Source organism: Hylobates moloch, unplaced genomic scaffold (assembly GCF_009828535.3).
Source record: "Hylobates moloch isolate HMO894 unplaced genomic scaffold, HMol_V3 SCAFFOLD_5, whole genome shotgun sequence".
Taxonomy (NCBI): domain Eukaryota; kingdom Metazoa; phylum Chordata; class Mammalia; order Primates; family Hylobatidae; genus Hylobates; species Hylobates moloch.
In genome coordinates, this window is record NW_026652280.1 from 30,486,982 (window position 1) to 30,507,320 (window position 20,339).

Consider the following 20,339-nt stretch of genomic DNA (forward strand, 5'->3'; position numbering starts at 1 on the left):
ACAAAAGCAACACAGGTCATTGGACTCTAAACATAAGAAGTTTGACTATTGACAGAGGAAGCTCTTGGATTCATTTCTACATCTCTTCCTTCCCAGCCCTGATTTCCTTCCCTTTCTGGGGAGAGGCAGCTGTGAAGAGCTGCCAAGTCTCTCTGCCCACTCACCCTGGTGGCACTGCCAGCTCTCTTCTGTTCCCACTGTCATCTTTGGGTCCTGGCCCTCAGCCCCCATCGCCTAGACCCTGCACTAGTCCCCCAGCTGCTCCCCTCCAAGGTCTGCTTCCCTCCAAGGGCTGCTTCCTTCCCATCCAGAGGGACCACATTGTTTCCCAAGTAGTCTCCCAAGAGCACGCTCAGGTCCTGGGCACAGCTCTGCTCAGGTGCATGGAGTGGCCCCACTTTGTATGCAGAAAAGTCTAGGCTCAGTCTCAGCAGATCTCCATAAACCTGCCTTCCAAGCTATTTTCACATTCCCCCTTATTCTCAAACACACCGGCTGGTCCGTGGGCACCCTTGTGCTTTTCTGTCTCCCTGTCTGTGCTTCTGTTATTCCTCTGTCTGGGATGCTCTTCCCCCAACCTCCACATGCCCAAATCCTACCCTTTGTTTACAGACCACCTAGGTGCCTTCTCCTCCTTGAAGCCTTTCTTGATGCTTCCAGTTTAATTTCTCCCGTCCCTGGATCCCCGCAGATGACACTTATTTGAACACTTCAGATGATATTATCACCTCCTATCTTGTCTGATAGTTATTTTTGTACATGTTTTATCTCCATGTCTAGATTATGAACACCATGGTTCGGAGTCGCTGCCTCTACTTTTTGGTATCTTCTATGGCAGTGGTTTCCATTGAGAAGCCATTGAGATTTTTTTAAGCACAGAGTAACATGATCAGATTTTTATTATGGACTTTTTTGTTCATGCCCCCCTCACTATCCAGGAACTGCTCAGAAAGGGATGGTTCAAACCTTTTTCTCAGCCAGGCTTCTGAACAATTTCCCCTGACTAGACAGTGCCTTCCACTTCTCTCCTCTCCATCAGGACCACCCTAGGTGAACTATCTTGCCAGCATCCCCTGACTGTACTTTTCACAGAGTCTCTCTCTCTCTCTCTCTCTCCCCCTCCCTCCCTCCCCCTCCCTCTCCCTCCCTCTCTCTCCCTCTCTCCCCCTCTCCCCCTCCCTCCCCCTCTCTCCCTCTCCCCCTCTCCCCCCTCCCCTTCTCCCCCTCTCCCCCTCTCTCTCTCTCCCTCTCTCCCTTCTCTAAGCCACCCTGTGACAGAGGGTACTGTTCCTCACTCAGCAATGCCTGACCTGGGGCTGCATGGCACACAGAGAGCCTACCTTCAAATCACTTATGTCCAGTAGTGAATGGAAACTATCCAAACCCATGTCCAGCCCAGCACTTTGTAGGAAATATACAGGTAATGCTGTAAGCAGGCAGGTACTGGGCACTGGAGAGGACCACGCAAGACTCTGGAGGGAGGGAAGCATCTGCACCAGCACTGTAGGAAATGGAAGTGTGGTGGGAAGGACATCCTAGCTATAAAGAGACTTGTCAGAAAAGGCACGGAGGCGGGCATTTGCCTGAAGTGTGCAGGGGACCCCAGGGAGCTCACCTGGCAGAGGCTGATGGTTTGCTTAGAGGAGAGGAAGCAAATGAAGCTCAGAGGTCCTGGGCACCCAGTTTGTGGAGAGTCCAGAGTCCATACAAATCAGAACTGGCAATTATTACATTGTACTTTCTAACATTAGGTTATGTTAGAGGATTGCTTTTTAGTGATTTTTTTCATTTGCATTTATCTTAGCTTTCCAAGTAAATGTTAAGATCCTTGAGGGCAGGGACCATATTTCATATTTATATTAAATGCTTTTATGGTACAAAGGGTCACCCTATAATTTACTTTATTCTCATATTGGGTTTTCTTAAAGCAGAATAAAACGTTCTTACCTGTTTAATTAGGTTAATATTTAAGAGTGAAAATATATAATGTCCAGAATTAGCATCAAACTAATTCAGAGGAGGGAAGTTGGGGTAGCTTAAATGAGTGACCATGAGTTAATGGCTTGTAGCTGGTTGATGGGCACACAGTGTTCACTGTATTATTTTCCCCACTTTGGTGTGCATGGGTAATTTTCCGTAATAAGATGTTGGGTCTCCGGTGGTACTGAGTAAGCCTTCAGCTTGCAGGACTCCCAGCACAGCCCCCTCCCTCATACCACCACACTGTGTAGCAGCCACCTGGGCCTCTAACTGCCAGCTGAGCCCCTTGCTACAGGCCTGACCTCCGGAACAGCCAGGAAAACAGCTAAGGATCAACCATTGGGTTAGGGTCCTGGTACAGTCACAGCTCAGTGATGCAGACCCATCAACCAGGTGGCAAAGATGACCATTATTTTGTATCACCATTGTATTTGTTAAAGCACTAGTGATTATAGTTATAATGTAAATATTAATAAAAAGGAAGGAAGGATGCATGGGTGAGCAGGTCACCTTTTGTCTTAGTCCGCTGGGGCTGCTATAACCAAATACCATGGAATGGGAGGCTTATAAACAACAGAAACTTATTTTTCACTGTCCTGGAGGCTGAGAAGTCTAAGATCAAAGCACCAGCAGATTTGGTGTCTGCTGAGGGCCCACTTTGTGGTTCATAGACAGCACCCTCTAGTTGTGTCCTTACATGGTGGACGGGACTAGCTGGCTGGCTGTGGTCTTTTCTGTAAGGACACTAATCCTTGCAAGAGGGATTTAATCAGAAGTTTTATCTTGAAATATCTTTTCTTCATCAGAAAGTGTTTTGTATGCACTTAGAGGTAGAAACCATAGATGTATTTACAGTGTAAGTTTCTCTTTAAATACGCACATCATTCCATCTTCCTTAAATCTGCTTTTTCATTGTACAAGTTCCAAAACTCAGATGTTGTCACCCCTTTCGTGCTGAGCATACATTAGTTCTCTCTAGGGGAAATTTAGAGTTTTTACTTTTTCTTATGTATACCAAATTTTGATTTAAAAAAAAAAAAAGGCATGTTCTGCATCCTTTTGCTCCAAATAACCCCAAATATAAGTGTCTTATTATAGTATGTTGATTATTTAAATTTGGAATTTCCTTTTGAAAGATCCTTTAAAATGTTTTATGGGTGTTTCCAAGGTAACTCTCAATGTTGTTTAATTTTCATGCTTACAGTATATAACAAATTGAATTATCTATCATTGGTCCCTTAAGAGATAAAGTCCCTTAAGAGACTTATCTATCATTGGTCCCTTAAGAGATAAGAGATAAGCAGTGTGTCTTTCTTTATTGAAATATGTAAATTTGTGCCAGGCAGTGTGGCTCACACCTGTAACCCAAGCACTTTGTGAGGTCAAGGCAGGAGGATCACTTGACTACAAAACCAGCCTGGGCAACATAGTGAGACCCCATCTCTATGAAAAATTTAAAAATTTGCCAGGCATGGTGGTGCAGACCCGTGGTCCTAGCTACTCAGGAGGCTGAGGCGGGAGGATCACTTGAGCCCAGAAGTTTGAGGCTGCAACGAACTATGATCACATCACTACACTCTACCCTGAGCAACAGAGCAAGACCCTGCCTCTGAGGGAAAAAAAAAAGAAAAAGAAAAAGAAAAAAGTGTAAATTTAGCATAATTGGAGACTGTGTTATAAAATATGAGTGCTTGCTCTTAATTCCTTGTTTTGAAAATGACTAGAGATCTCCAAATGCTTCATCTACAGATGTTTTACTTGCCTTCTGGGGCACTGATTTGAAAAAAATCGTGATAGAGAAGGGAAAGGTCTGTATTTTCCAGTTGTCCTTTGGCTGTAAACCTTGTTCCAAGGCAGAAGATGGACTCCTTGGAGGCCCTTCTCTGGGATTGCTTGGAGAAGTCAGAGCAAGGTGCTAACAGCGTCTAGCCAGCAGTTGTGCCTGGCCCTCACTGGGCCTCGCAGCCCTGCCCGCGCCACCTCAACATCACAGTCAGTCTTCAGCTCTAGTCTCCACCAGTCAGAGCAGACCTCGTCAGCCATAATGGTTTACAGATGAAGTAACTAAGTGTCAAAGAGGGACATGGTTTGTCCGAGTTTATTAGTGTCAGAGCCACCTCTAAAATCCAGATGTCTTGAATTTTCCCTCCATGATACCATTCATAGCCTAAATGGGAGAGGTACATGGTAGTGTTAAAAGTTTACACTTCTTTTTCATGGTATTTATTGAAATTTCAAGTAATTGATCAGTGCGACAGTTGCCATGGGGAGCATGAAATGCCAGCTGCCTGCTGCTCTTCTGCCTTCCAGCCTGTCTAGGCTGAGGAGAGGAAGACAGCAGATGTCATCATGGTGTGCCTGGTGCAGCTTCAGATGTCAGACTAGGAACAATGGGGCAGGGCAACTCCTGGGCCACCAAAAAACCCCCCACCCCAGTTAACATGTGGGGCAGGTGGGAATGAGCATGACTCCCAGCTCCCTTGCCCGGGCTCTTTCTGGCCCCATCGTGCCACAGGCCTGCCTGGGAAACACTGTGCATGCTCGTCTGTGGCCCTGCCTGAGCCAGCCCCTGAGCAGTGTCCGCGAGAGACCTGGGCTCAAGGAGCAGCAGTCTGCAGAGGTGTCAAGTCCTTCCTCTCCGCGGTCTCCTTGTCTGATCGGTCGGCATCACTGCTTTGCCACCTCTGAATGTACTTTCCCTCTATCCTGCCCACAGTGTTATTGCTAGTTCATAAAGTTGTAAACTGTGAAACTGTTCCCTTCATAAGAAAATTACAAAAAAAAAAAAATTCAGATCACATGGATTTATACCAGTGCAGTTAAATTTCTAGCCTGCCCCAAGGCCAGATCAAGACCCTATTTTGGATATGGTGAGCCAGGTTTTACACTGCTAACACACTGAGATATGAAGCTTACGACCTATGCCTTTTTGTACAGGAAAGGGTAAAAGCGGGAAGTGGGCCAGGCCATGGCTCACACCTGTAGTCCCAGGACTTTGGGAGGCTGAGATGGGCAACAGATCTCTTGAGCCCCAGAGTTCGAGACCAGCCTGGGCAATGTGGCAAAAACCTGTCTTTACAAAAAATACAAAAATTACCCAGGTGTGGTGGCATGTGCCTGTAGTCCCTGCTACTAGGGAGTCTGAAGTGGGAAGATCGCTTGAGCCTGGGAGGTTAAGGCTACAGTGAGCCGAGATCGCACCAGTGCACTCCAGCCTGGCCAACAGAGTGAGACTCTGTCTTTAAAAATAATAATAAAATAAATAAAGCAGGAATCATGAATGAAAAAGAATAGGCTTTTATAAATGGAGATTCAATCTTCGTTTCAGCTTACAAATATGAATATTTTTACACTCATTAGCCCTCTGTGAAGATTCTCCTCTCCTCAGTGGCATGTAGTCTGAGAGCCAAATCCTGTTTGACTTCTGATCACATCACCTGTCCCTTGCTTATTAGCTTTCTCTACGTTGGTATTGGAAAACGGAGTTTCAAGTATTCTCTTTCTTTTCTACTCTAACAGTGACAATGAAAATGGCCTGTCTTCAGTGGCTTTAAGGGCTCTGTGGCAATGTTAGCAGAAAGCAGGGCCTGAGCCCATTTGGTGGCTCTTGAGCCTCTGAGTTGTCTGAAGAGTCCTGCCTCCATTTCAGGAAGGTGGGAGCAGAGGGTGACAGCTGAAGAGACAGGAACGACTTGAGAAACCCCAAAGTTTCCTTCAGCTTGCGCCTCCCCCTCCTCATTACTCACTTCCCCTAGCCAGGCTCACGTGGCTGCTGGGCTGAGTCGCCTCAGCTGCCGTGGCAGTGTCACCACCTCCATCCTCACTGGCCAGCAGTGGGGAGCCGTTGTTCCGTTAGAGTCAGCCCCTGGTTGCTTGTTCATCTTTTGGTGTGAGCCCTCCCAGGAAGTTTCCTGGAACACTGGAGGGAAACATTTCTTCACCCAGCCTTTCCAGGCTTCAGCTCATCATAGTCTTTGCCTTCCCATTCTCACAAAGGCAGGGAGACCTTTGTCCAAGAAAGGGAATTCAGGTTACTCACCCACAGCACGCTGCTGTGCTTTTCTTTAGCATTCTGCCCGTTTGGCCCTCGGCATTCTGGGAAGCTCTGCAGCTTGGCGTGGGGCTACTAATGGGCAGGATCCCACGCAGTCTGTTCAGAACCTCAAAGACAGCATCACTGCTGTGGGTTAGGAAGGACTCTTGGCACCTTGTATTCAGATTCTGTCTCTCATTAGTATCATCATCTTTGAAGACAGACAGCAGAATTCTCCACTTGTGCCCCCATCTCCTACCTTGGAATCAAAATATTCTCCTTCTCCCAGCCTCCTAAGTAGGAATTGATTTGCATCAGGCAGTTTGACTCAGTAATGCAGTCAGCCTTCCTGAGGAGTTGACGCGTAGGCAACTTCACCTGCCGCCCTGCAGCTGATGGCTTTTAGATCACGAGTCTCTGTCCTCCACCTGTCCCCTCAACTCTAGGCTTCCCAGGTGAACAGGCTTCCCTCAAGGCTGCCTCCGTGCCTCCACCCACCTTTCCAAACTTACCTCTAGCCACACCTCACTGCAGGTCGGCCCCAGAAGTGTGCTGTCAGTCTCTGTCTGCTCCAGAGGGTCCCTCCACATGCAGTTCCAGCACCCCCCACCCCAGCCCTGTCTCCACAAGTCAGAACCCTGCCCACACACCAAGGCAGCAGGGGAGTCTGTACCTTCCCACCAGCCCCCAGAAAAGAGAGAAATTGAAAACTGAAGATAGTCTCTCTCCTTTCTGTGAATCCCCTTAGCCTGGGTCTGTGACAGAGGTCCTACCAGGGACATTTGCTCAAGATTCAGACTCAGGGGGGGCTTCCAGTTGTAGCCAATGATACGATGGTTTGTGGATAATTTGTCCCAAGCATGGGGCTCCACTTTATATCCTCCATGTTTTCCCGAAGAGTCTTTTCGCCCTCGCTTAGAAAAACTGTTAGTGTCACTTGTGGACACTCCACAGTGGTGAAACCATTTCCTGAGCTCAGGATCCGTGTCTGCCAACCTTGTAAGTGCCCCTCTTGGGTGGTAACTTAGTGCCCAGAGACCCCCTGCCCAAGTCCCTCTGTGTCACCAGCCATGGTGTTCCTAGATATGCAATGTGTTGGAACTGTCTTTTGAGCCACTGTCATGATGGGCTTCTTAATTTTAACTTTGTATTTCTTAACTTGTAACTTCTAATAAGCGGTCCTTTATAATTTTCTATATTTTAAATTTAGTTCTGGCCCAGCACAGTGGTTCATGCCTGTAATTCCAGCACTTTGGGAGGCCAAGGCAGGCAGATCACCTGAGGTCAGGAGTTCAAGACCAGCCTGGCCAACATGGTGAAACCCCATCTCTACTAAAAATACAACAAATTAGCCAGGCGTAGTGGCATACCCCTCTAATCCCAGCTACTTGGGAGGCTGAGGCAGGAGAATCCCTTAAACCCGGGAGGCGGAGGTTGCAGTGAGCCAAGATCGCACCATTGCACTCCAGCCTGGGTGACACAGCAAGACTCCGTCTCAATAAAGAAATAAAGTTCTTCATTAACTGTAAAATTAACATAAAATGAAACTTTTCCACATTCATTGCTGATGTTATTCATAGACCAGTGCTTATCTTCTTTTTGTTATAATATTTAATTGATTTGTCACTCCTTCCATTACACTTGCAAGAGCCTGCACTTCAGTCTTGATCAACAATTTAGCTGAATTGATGATTCATTATTTCTCCCAGAGTTTGCTGTCCAAGCCCACCTAAAACCTCCTAGCCCCAGTGTTCGCCAGAACTACCTGGGAGAGCATCCTCCGGGAGCACCAGCCACCTCCCATCCTGGGTCATGCTCCCTGCTTGTTCTTGTTTCCTCCCGCTAACTGATGCACCCTGTTCAAGAGGCAGAAGTTATTCCTCTCTTTCCTCTACAGCCAAGCAAATGCCTCCTGTTTAGCTGAAGCCCACCAACATTTGGTTTAAGGACTCATCATTGACGAACTAAAGTTACACAGCAATGGGATATGGGGGAGGAATGATAGTGAGGCTACGTAATTCCCCAAATTTATCCTTCACCTCCGGAATTAAGAAAAGAATGTAAATGCATCCTCTGCTATTTTATGACAGGATCTCGAAACCTGTGTAGTTTTCATCTGAGCAGGACTGCCCACCACAAGCCCTGCACGTACTGTCTGTAGTCACTAACCCGTCACTCCTGACCTGCGCCATCTGCCAACAGTTACTGGTCTGCCTTGCAACCAGCAATCTCCCATTTCCTTCTCTATTCAGAGGCTTAATATGGTCTTGAAATTTTTTTTTTCGATCTGCTATGTAGCTATTGGATTTTAAATTGTATTAGACTCTCTGGACCTGTGCCAGGTACTTGCTAGAGTTTCTGATGCTATCTTATATCATCTTTAGGTGGAAGGGGGAAAACTCTATTGAACTTTCGTGGTAATAAAATGATTGCAGTTGTGCCCTCCATCTGTTCACTGAACTTCCCGTGGGTTTTCACCAGATCACATGACTGACAGCAGAGACGGCTTTCAGGCTTTTGGTCTGCTTGTTGTACCCAAGTCTCAACCACCAAACCAGACCCTTGCTTTGTCTCTGAGCTGGGCGTCCGGATGTCCCACTGTGGTAGGTTGATTCACTGGAGCTGATAAAAACATTCCAGCCAAACTTGAGAGTCTAGCATTACCTCTGGCTCCAAAAATCAAAACAACAGGATTGCTGTAAGTAGCTTTGGATTGAGACCAAGCTACAAGCTTGAGGGATGAGTTTTCTCTCCTTGTTGAGCTGTGTCACAGAACAAGTATCTGGGAAAGAGAAGCATGAAAGCCAGGGGCTCCTCACCACAGTAGCCTGAGCTTGAGATAACCAGTGCCCTGCCCTGTGCCAGCCAGTTCTAGCAGAATTCCTGCCATAACTATGAGATCCAAGCCCCCGATGCTTCCCAAGCACCTCCTCTGCCTTCCCAGAGCTTTAGTCTAAGTCCTCAAAGCACGTTGACCTGAGAGTCACTAGCTAGAGCCCAAAGGGGTTCTGAGAAGCCCAGGGGAGGGGAGATGTGGGTAGAGAAGAGCCAGATGGATGTCGGAGCTAGGAGAGCCTGGGGATACCTGAGCAGCCGGGGCCCTGGGCCACCAAGAGGGTTTGTTGGCCACATCAGAGAGGAAGACACTCTCAAGTGAAGAAGTTGGATTTCCCTTAGCCTCACAGGATGGCATCATTGTTCTCCACAAAGGAATATAAAGGAAAGAGTGACCTTTTCTAGGTTGTTGATTTGACATTCAGACTGACATTTCTTGGACTGAGTCCTGACAAAATGTGTCCCCAGTGTCCTTAGTGCTAAATTAAACCTTTTGTCTTTCTTTTCCTTAGTACTTCAGACTCCTAAGACCTCTTAGAGGGAGGAGCACATATTTTTAAGAATTGCTATTTAAGTCTCAAACCATGCTGGCTCTCTCTATAGGGAGGTAGATGGACAGGTAGATTTGGAGAGGGGTCAAATTAAATTCAGCTTGGGCCTACCCAGGTTGACTGATAACATTCTCAAAATTCTTTTATGATTTATGCCTAGTGTTCACCCTTTTAAAGTGTTCCCAGGCACTGCCCTTAGAAACAACTCCCTTCAGGAAAAAGGAAGCTCCTTACCGTGTGCTTCTAGGTGTTTACTCTGTGTAGCCAGTCCTGGAGAACATGCATAAATAACAAACAGAGTGCGATTCCCCTTTCTGAACCTTTTAGGTGCTGGTGAAAAGTTCCAAGCAAACAACCCTAAGGAACAATCTCTCTGCTCCCTTGCTCACTGTGGGAGAGAAGCTGGTGCCATGGTTCGGAGAATGTGCAGTGCTGTCTGCATGTTCAGGTTTTCCAATAATGGCCGTGTGTTCACGCTGCTCTCTCTACCCGCTCTTTCAGTCCCCCCATGACCAGTAGTGCACACTTGGGAGACAGCAGTTTGGGAACCCAGTCTGTGGAGGGGACCAGGCCTTCACTAGCCAGCACAGACGGGGGCAGCACCTGGAACCTCAGCCCACTTAGCTGGGAGCTCCCAGGCCACAGAGCAGCTCAACAGCAGCTTCAAGCTTGTCTTTGTTTTCAGCAGTTGGTAGCCTTAGCCTTTAAAAATGTCTATTGTCAACCTCCAGGACATTCAGGTACCATCTCCAATGCAAAATCTAAGTAGAAATCAACAAATGCTTGACTTCAGGGTTGCAGCTGAACCCAGGCCCAACCCATTCAACCCTTTCTCCAAGTGAACCCTGCAGAGCCTAGAGGCATGGCAGGGAATACACCTTTAGACCTTATTGGTCTAAACATAAAACCACATCTCATAAAACCACACCTAGTCAGAATTGGAAGGAGCTCAAAGGTCCTTCATTTTTCACAAGGCTAGAAAACTGAGTCCTGAGAAATGCTATGACTTGCCCCAAACTGCCCAGCTTGCCAGCTGCTGAGCCAAGACAGAGCCAAGGCCTCCTGTCCCCAGCCTGGGCTCACCTAGTGATCAACCCCATCACTCACAGTGAGGAAACACGGCCACAAAAGGTTAAGTGAGTTGTTGGTTAGGAGGATTTTGAAGAAACATCTGAAGCTCATTATTATTACTTGAAAGACATGAAAACCTAGTGTCCACGTTGGCCACAGACATTTTAAGGGCACACTTAGGTCTCTTTTGACCCTGGGGAGGCTCCAGAGGAAAGGCCTGAGCGTCATTCAGCTTCTGGCTCTACCTCTCACTGCTGTGGCCTCTTTTTCATGTGACTTATCCTTTTGGGGCCTTGGTTTTTTAAATCTCTGTAATAGAGTTAATAATACCTGTGTCACAGGATTTTTGTGCAGATTTTACGTCATTCGTTCATTCATTTAATTCCTCATTCAGCAAACGTGTCTTAAGATTAAGTCAGTGACATGCCAGGGACATGAGCATAAGGTCCCTGCCTTCTTAGAGCCGGTATTTGTTCTAGTTGGGGAAACAAATGGTGCACAAGTCAACAACAAATAAATAAGAGAAGCACCAGTTGCATTGAGTGTTGTGAAGGCAATAAGCCAGTGAGCCGAGAGAGGCCACTTTTGTTTTTTATAGGGTGGTCATTAGTGAAGCAGGAAGTGCCTGGTACATGGCAGCTCTAGTCAAAGTCATTTCCACTGAGCTTCCTACTGGGCTGTCTCTGTGAACTTCAAGCAGAAGGCTTCATTCCTGGTCAACCGCAGCCCCCGCAGCCCCGTGTGGCTCAGGGAGTGAGCTGCCATGATGGATGTTGTTGAACGTGCTGCACGATCTTACAGGAAGATGGTAAACACCTAGGTCACATACATTGCAGAAGTTACCCCTTCTTAGACGGTAAACCCTTCTTAGTTACCCCATTAGATGGCAAAAGCCTAATGTCACATACATTGTAAAAGTTACCCCTCTGGACCGGGCGCGGTGGCTCATGCCTGTAATCCCAGCACTTTGGGAGGCCGAGGCGGGCAGATCACCTGAGGTCGGGAGTTCAAGACCAGCCTGACCAACATAGAGAAACCCCGTCTCTACTAAAAATACAAAAAAAACTAGCCGGGCGTGGTGGCACATGCCTGTAATCCCAGCTACCAGGGAGGCCGAGGCAGGAGAATCGCTTGAACGCGGGAGGCGGAGGTTGCAGTGAGCCGAGATCGCGCCATTGCACTCCAGCCTGGGCAACAAGAGCGAAACTCCATCTCAAACAAAAAAAAAAAAAAAAGAAGTTACCCCTCTGTCCACCTTATCATAGCCATAAACCCACTCCGGGGCCAATCTTCTCCCCTCCAGTTGAGCCTGACTCTGAGACAGAGAAAGAAGGCAGTTCTTCAGCACCTGCCTTCTCTTTACTGAAACAGCCTTGTTCTTTAAAAATGTTGATGAAGATGAGTTCAGTGCCTTTAAGCCATTTGTCAGGACTTGTGTCTGGTTTTCATACAGGGAGGCTTATTTCTATTATTAAGAGTCAGTTGCCAAGTGAGAAGTATCCATTTGGGTGCATAAGAGAAATGGGCTTGTAAGAGAAATGGGCTCTGTAATCACATCTAAAGACTAGACTTCGCTATGACCAGGCCATAGTAAACATCATAGTATGTCCAGTCTTTAGGTTTGATTACAGAACATTATAAGAGCATCCCTTATACTTGTATGTCATTTTAATGTCAGTAGTAATAGCCAACATTCGTTGAGTACTTACTCTGTGGTGGGTACTATACCAAGCCCTTCACGTGGCTTATCTCATCTGATTGTCAGTACAACTCTGTGAAGTAGGAAGGATGGTTACATTCCAAGCCTCAGAGTATAGTAAACCTTAAGAGCCTGATCTGAGCAAGGATGTCAGTCTAGTCCAAGGTCACTCAGCTAATAAGGACTGGCCTTTTAGCTCTTGAAGGCTGGGACCCCATGTGTCCTAGTGGCTGTATTTTTAGTCCTGTGCTTACTATACACTAGGCCCTCAGTAAATATTTACTGAGTGAACGAATGGGAAAAGATGGGGCTGAAACTCAAATTATCTGCCTGCCTTTGGAGTTGCTTTTTCTAGTTGTTTCAAAGATGAAATGAGTAACTATATGTAAATTCTTTGAATGTGCCTGCCGTATAATAATCAATTGTATTAGCTATAAATGCCAGGTATAATCTCAGAATTTATTATTTTTATGGAGAACTTCTATTTAAATAATGATTGATCAGCTTGAAGAACAACTTCATAATAAAATCTACAAGTCTTCTCTTGACAGATAAAGTTTTTAATATTTTATACTATTTTTGTGTACTATCATATGCTATATACTGGATGTTCCTGAGATTTTGTTTGCAACATTTGAAAGCCATAGTTACTACCAGCCAAAGAGTGTACTTTCTGATTAGAGGAAAGATCTCTGTTGCTGAGAGATGTCCTGCGCCTTTGTGGAGGGTGAGATGAGTTATTGTTTCAACATCAACTTGAGGCATTTTCACCTCTGGTTGTACCAGATGATGGGAAGGATAGTCATGGGGGTGCCAGGTATTTTTCCCAGATCCTCTTTTGCAGGATTTAAGGGCAGTCTTTGACTCATTACTCCTTCTAGTGGAATAGTCATCAGAGTTTACCCAAAGCCATGAGGGCAGGAAAACTTATTGCCAGCCCATAAACTTAGTAGCAGCTCTTGCCTAAGTTTCTGTAATTCAGCTGGAAGGAATTCTTCTGAGAGCAGTTTACAGTTTATTGGTTTTATTTCCCATTCCACCCTCCTTAGAGATGTGGAAAGCAGCCTTGCATAAGCTGCCTCACAGCCTCTCCTAAGGCCTTCATGGGGAAAACCCCCACATAAGTCACTGAATGGAGAAAAGCTTTCACATCTTTGAGTCACTTTTATTTCTAACAATGAGAAGTGCGCTTTAACAGCAACATTACCACATAGAAATGTAAGATGTTATTATTCCAACGAAAACAAGCCATGGGGGGACTCTGCACCCCCACCCAGCCCCTCTCTTCTCTCTGAGTCCATGTGAGGTTTTCTAAAGTTTGAGGCCGTCCTTAAAACTAGGATTTTCGGCCGGGCGCGGTGGCTCACGCTTGTAATCCCAGCACTTTGGGAGGCCGAGGCGGGCGGATCACGAGGTCAGGAGATCGAGACCACGGTGAAACCCCGTCTCTACTAAAAATACAAAAAATTAGCCGGGCATGGTGGCGGGCGCCTGTAGTCCCAGCTACTCGGAGAGGCTGAGGCAGGAGAATGGCGTGAACCCGGGAGGCGGAGCTTGCAGTGAGCCGAGATCGCGCCACCGCACTCCAGCCTGGGTGACAGAGTGAGACTCCGTCTTAAAAAAAAAAAAAGAACTAGGATTTTTGTCTCCATTATCATGGGTGAGTTTCATTTCTTCTTCACATAGCACCACAGTCCTCTCGTGATTATTGCCCTCATGTGGTTCTTTTTTTAATGACGAGCAGCGTGCTGAGCTCTGCACCTCACACCCAGAAGGGTTTCATGGAGCCTAAGAGAATCAGATTTAAGGATGAAGCATTAGGGTGGCCAGAACTCTGATGTCACTTTTCAAACTAACTTTGCACACAGTCAGACCCAGGCTTTAAACCTGACTCCACTCCAGCAGGCTGCACGACCTTGTACCGGGCACTCAGCCTCTCTGAGCTCCGATTTACCTTCTCTTCACGGGGTTGGCACTGGCCTCAGCGGGACATTTGGTGACTGACCAGGATGCCATGGGAGCTTCAGACGGCATGATGTGTGGGGAGTGCGGGTTGGTGGGAGCTACTTGTTTGCCCCCCTCTTGCTACAAATGCAGATTTTTCACAGAAAAGAACATCATCGTGTTGGTACCTCTAAGACACCTGATTCCATGACAAAGACTTCCCTCTAAGCACTCACATACCTGAGAACCCCATGTCAGGCTGGAATCAACACAGTGTGTGAGGAGGCTCCCAAACTCTCCAGGCCCTAGGAGACCCCCCAACCAGCAGTTAGGGAACACCCAGAGAGCACTGTGCAGGGCAGGTGGGGCGCAAGGGGACTTCAGGAGTGGACGAGGAGGGAGTAGAAAGCTGGGGGACTTAGGTGTCAGCTGAGAGGAGGGAAAGAATAAACAAAGAAAAATAAAGCTGGGGCCTCATTGAACTCTGGCTCATGTCAGCAAGTGCTGGAAGTGGTGCCACGTCCTGAGCTGATCAAACTTTGTCAGCCAGACTGACCCAAAGAGCCCAGCTAAAGAAGTTGTCCCCCTCCGTTGCAGTCATGAACAACATCATCAGCAGACACTGGGACTTCCAGCCTGCGCTGGTGATGACAAAGAGCTGGAAGGAAACACTGATGGTCTGAAAAGGCACAGGTTTCATTGAACTAGAGTAGTTTTGGAAAGGGGACTGCAGTGTGGGGGTGCAGGGTGTGGGGAGATCTAGGCCTAGGTAGTGCTAGAGCTTGGCGTCTATTTATATAACAGTCTGTTAGCCACAAAGTGGGGAGCTGCTGATCACTGAAGCCATAGCAGATGGGGGCTGTGTGTTGAAGTTACATCAATGGCCAGAACACCCTCCGTTTTAGGAATTCTTACACACTTTTTCAAGATGTAACTCTTGCCACAAAGTCTTTGCTGCTTCACTCTGCTCCTCTCTGATCATTCTGGAACTCTGAAGATCCAGCACTTAGATGTTTTTAGTTGGTTTTCTTAAATTTATTTTTCAAATTTAATTTTTTGGTTTAATTATTTTTAGAGACAGGATATCACCCTTTGGCCCAGGCTAGAGTGGACTGGCATGATTCTAGCTCACTGAAGACTCGAACTCCTGGGCTCAAGCAATCCTCCCATCTCAGCCTCTCGAGTAGCTACAGACATGCACCATCACATCTGGCTAATTTTTAAATTTTTTGTAAAGATAGGGTCTTGCTAGATTGCTGAGGCTGGTCTTTAACTCCTGGGTTCAAGTGATCCTCCTGCCTTGGCCTCTCAAAGTGCTGGGATTACAGGCATGAGCTACTATACCTGGTCCAGATGCTTTTAGTCTTAATCACTGTAAATGTTATTTTAAAATTCTTGTTACTGTGTGTGTGTCTATGTGTGTTGTGTCTGTGTGTGGGTGTGTCTGTGGGTGTGTCTGTGTGTTGTGTCTGTGTGTCTGGTGTGTGTGTGTGTGCATGTCTGTGTGTGTGTGTGTCTGGGTGTGTCTGCAGATGAGTGTGTGGCTATCTGTTTTGTGTGTTGTGTGTGTACGTGTCTGTTTGTTGTGTCTGTGGTGTGTGTGTGTGTGCATGTCTGTGTGTTGTCTGTATGTGTGTGTCTGGGTGTGTGTGTGTGTTGTGTGTGTGTCTGGTGTGTGTGTATGTGTGTGTGCATGTCTGGGTATGTTGTCTATGTCTGTGTGTTTGTGTTGTGGGTATGGATGCGTGTGTTGTGTTTGTGTTATGTGTGTGAGTCTGTGGTGTGTGTGTCTATGTGTGCATGTCTATCTGTGTGTGCGTGCCTGGGTGTGTCTGTGTGTGTGTCTATGTGAGTGGTGTGTATGTGGGGATGTGGGTGTGGGTGTGTGTGCGCACATGCAGCTCCTCTACCTGCTCCTCCCCTTTGCTAAATATCTTTTAAATCCGCCCAGCTAGCATCATCCTAGTTCAGGCCTGTTTCCCCCTTCCCTGGACTAGGCTCCTGCCCCTGCCTGCTGCACCGTGCCCTCCAGTTCTGCCCGCTGTGATGGGAGCAGCCACTGCACAGTGCCATTCTCATGCCGTAGCCTTCGGGCCCTTCAGAGGCTTCCGGGATCTTATGTGTGGCTCCCAAGTATGGCCTCTGCTACCCGGTGTGTGCTCTTCCCCCACCCCCTCCTTAGCCTCCAGCATGCTGTGCCTCCTGCCTCACACCCAGGCCTTCCCCATGCGGGGCCCTCCAGGGGAGCTCACCTCCCCTTCGTCTGGCTGCCACCTTCTCCCTTCTGGCTCCTTGTCCTTCCCTGCCTTGCTGCCCTGTTATTGTTGGTTTTTTGTTGCTGCTGCTGCTGTTTCTGTCACTGTCCTCCATGAAAATTTACCTTCCATGAGAACAGGAGCTGGGTTTGGCTGCCGCACCCTCGTATCTCTAGGCCCTGGCTCACACAGTGCCTGCCTGGCACCTGCCAGCAGATAGTCAGTAGAATGAAGAATGAGTGAATGAACAAATGAATGGACTCCCATAAGAAGGACTAAATTAGATAATACATACAAAGCATCTACAGTGTGTCTGGGACATAGTTAGCCCTCAATACATGGTTGATTGCTTCATTGATTCATTCACTCATCAGTTTATTAAGTGCCTGGCTAATATCCTTGGGGATGCAGCAGCTGACAAAACAGATAAAAACCTCTCTGCCCTATGGGCTATGCCTTCCAGTATAATATAATAAGTGAGGCTATGGATGCATGTGGGGAAGTGTGTGGTTTCCTCTCTTTCTCTCTTTCAACCCCCTCTTTCTCAGCCTTCCACCATACTCCTCCTCCCAGGACCCTGTCCCCTCTCTCCCCACCCAACCTGGGACAAGGGTCACCAAGCTGCGGCCACTCCTGCCAGCAATGCCTTGGCAAAGGAGAGGCCCAGGGGCCTTGGGTAGACTCTAGCCACTACTCAAGCTGCTGAAAGTGGAATCACTTCCTCTGCCCTGGCTGGAATAAATAGGCCAGGAATAAAAGTAGAAAATCAAAAGCCCAAATCCCAGTGATGTGCTAAAACTCGAGTGCCGCCTTAGGCCGCTGAGCTGCACGACTCCTTACATAACAGAGGACTGGAGTTCGCAGACCAGGGCACCTGCGAGGTGTTTGTAGAGCCAGGCCTAGGCCTTTTCCCAGACTCCACGAGGAGCAGCCTCGGGTTCCCTCTCCGCAAAGTCAAAGCCATTGCTCCTGCCTCCAGGGAGGAAGAGACTGAGGCCAAGCTATGGCCAAGCGAGCTGGCCACCCCAGACCCCCGCTCCTCCAGAGTAGCCCCCCTCCACTGGTGGCACACGCCTACCCCTTCAGGTCAGGGCTCAGGATTGTGAGGGGAAGGCCCTCACCTCCAGAATGACAGACCCCTGAGGACATTGCCCCTCAAAAGCCAGTCCCTAGCATTGTACTCGGGAATATCAGCCTGAGCCCTGTCTGCCTCCCAGGCAGGGTCCATGTCTCAGCTGGGATATTTCTCATCATACCTTAACCACTGTTGGGGTCCCTAGCAGGGAACTATCAGCCAAACTGACATTAGCCAACCAGGACCCATTGTGTTACTTGCTCTCTCCATCGGTAATTCACATTTTCTCAGGAGCCATTTGATAGCTGAAATATTTTAAAGCCCCAGAGCTCTCAGGCCCTGTGACCAGTTGGCAGGGGTGGGTGGGCTCCCCGCACACCACAGCACCACCTGCAAACTCCCACCACTTTTGCTTGTGCATGGAACTGTGGGATTATAAAATCGTCTTATTTTCATTGCAGAAATTTCCAGAATTGAAATTCAAATATGTGGAAGAGGAGCAGCCCGAGGAGTTTTTTATCCCCTATGTCTGGTCTCTTGTCTACAACTCAGCAGTCGGCCTGTACTGGAACCCACAGGACATCCAGCTGTTCACCATGGATTCCGACTGAGGGCAGGGTGTTCTCCTGCCCGGACCCCTCCAGCCAAGCAGCCCTTCAAGTTCTTTTATTTCTGGGTAACAGAAGTAGACAGACAGATTACTTGGTGTATCTTCTGTTAACGAGGATTGCACAAGTGTATTTTCCTCACACACTTTGATTTGGAGAATTGGTGCCAGTTGGCAATAGATCACTCAGTGTAGATAGTAGTGCAAAAAGGGGAGGAAATACACAACAATAATAAATGTAAAAACCTGCTATTCAACATGCAGTTTTATTTCGAAGCCAAAAATCTAGAGCTTTCCCAAGATCCTGTTGCCTTAGGCACATCACACTTCAACAGTGCACACTATTCAACAGTGTACACTATTCAACAGTGTAGACTATTCAACAGTGCACACTATTCCAACAGTGCACACTATTCAACAGTGCACACTATTCAACAGTGTACACCATTCAACAGTGCACACTATTCAACAGTGTAGACTATTCAACAGTGTACACTATTCAACAGTGTAGACTATTCAACAGTGCACACTATTCCAACAGTGCACACTATTCAACAGTGCACACTATTCAACAGTGTACACCATTCAACAGTGTAGACTATTCAACAGTGCACACTATTCAACAGTGTACACTATTCAACAGTGTAGACTATTCAACAGTGCACACTATTCAACAGTGCACACTATTCAACAGTGCACACTATTCAACAGTGTACACTATTCAACAGTGCACACTATTCAAAAGTGTAGACTATTTTTTTGCATGTTCAAGATATTTGTTTTGGTCTTATGTGTGTGTGTGAGAGAGAGATTCCTTTGACATTAAGGAGCATCAATGAGAAAAGATGATGAGGCAGGAATTAATAAAGAAATGAAGTCGTGTGTATGTTTGGTTGCCTGTCAGAGGGCCCGTAATTTCATAAACACCATGCCTGGACAATTTGATATTAATCTTTAACATCTCTGCATCTTTCCTTAAAAAAGAATATGGGCCAGATACAGTGGCTCACATTTGTAATCCCAGCACTTTGGAGAGCCAAGTTAGCAGAATCGCTTGAGCACAGGAATCTGAGACCAGCCTGGGCAACATAGTGAGATCCCATCTCTACAAAAAACTTAAAAATTAGCCAGGCATGATGGCACATTCCTGTAGTCCTAGCTACTCAGGAGGCTAAGGTGGGAGGATTGCCTGAGCCCAGGAGTTCAAGGCTGCAGTGAGCTAAGAACGTGCCGCTACACTCCAGCCTGAGCCACAAAGTGAGACCCTGTCTAGAAAAAAAGAAAAAAAAAAAGGAAAAAGAAAATGGCTACTTCTCATGAAGCCCAGATTAACTTTTCTGTGAATATCGCCTGTGAACTATTGCTGGAATTAAATTGGAGTCTAGCACAAATCAAGTTAATCTACTCTGTATTAATCATTGGCAAAAAGAAAAGCTTCATTTGAAAACAGTCTTTTTCCTTCACCCACACTAATAGGAAAAGGAGAGTAATTTGTTCATACTGTATTCCACGTGGGATGAAAAGCATGTTTTGCTCTTTGTTTCTGGGCCTGTGTGATCCGCGTGTTGGTGCCTGAGCTGGAGGAAGGAGCTTCTCGCAGGGAAACAGCCACTGGGGCCACACTGAGGGCCAGTTGGGACCTTCCTTTCCAGTCACACTGTGTGTCCTCACGGGCCCCTTCACAGTCTAGATAAGGAGCCTAGTTTCATTCTCAAAAAAAAAGTATTTGCTCTTCAACACAGAAAGCACAAAAGCCCAGACGAGACTGAGCACACTGTTCGAATCCACTGCCAGCTCATGTGTGTCAGGGCTGGCTTCTCCTGTCCCATGTCCCAGGGCTGCAGGCCCGTGTCATTCGAGTCCATCAAATCTTCCGAGGGCCTTGGAGGAGCCATTCTCAGTCACCCCCAGCTCTGTAAAAGGTCAAAACACTGCCAGCCTCTCAGTGCACCACTGTGTGGGCTCCACACGGGAAGGCTTGGCCAGGCTGCGCTCCTAGCTCCTAGAGGCTGTCGAGGTAGGGCAGGCAGCTTCCCTATCCTCATGTGGATGGAATGAAACAGAGGCTCCCTAAGGCCAAGGGACTTGTGGAGGGCCTATCCCTGGTGGGGTCCCAGAGGCGAGTGCAGCTTGCCTCCTGTCCCCGAGGGGCTTGTTCTGTCAGGCCTCCTCCAGTCACTGCTGGAGCGGGGACTGTGACTCCTGTGTTCACTTCAGAGCCCATGTACAGGCTAGAGGTGAGGCTTAGCAACAGCTTCTACTAATACTTGGTCAGCTTTGTGGGAGAGC

At 47.4% G+C, this 20,339-nt stretch overlaps 1 protein-coding gene across 4 annotated transcripts in view; it reads left to right on the plus strand.

Moving 5' to 3' along the window:
- DYM (dymeclin) overlaps positions 1-19,445 on the plus strand; it is a 395,506-nt gene extending 376,061 nt beyond the window's left edge. For all 4 annotated transcript variants that reach the window (XM_032152347.2, XM_058438379.1, XM_032152351.2 and 1 more), the window contains one exon: positions 17,905-19,445. In XM_032152347.2, the coding sequence (XP_032008238.1) occupies positions 17,905-18,054 (150 nt within the window). In that variant the 3' untranslated portion in view covers positions 18,055-19,445. The remainder of the gene's footprint in view (positions 1-17,904) is intronic.
- Positions 19,446-20,339: the final 894 nt, after the last annotated feature.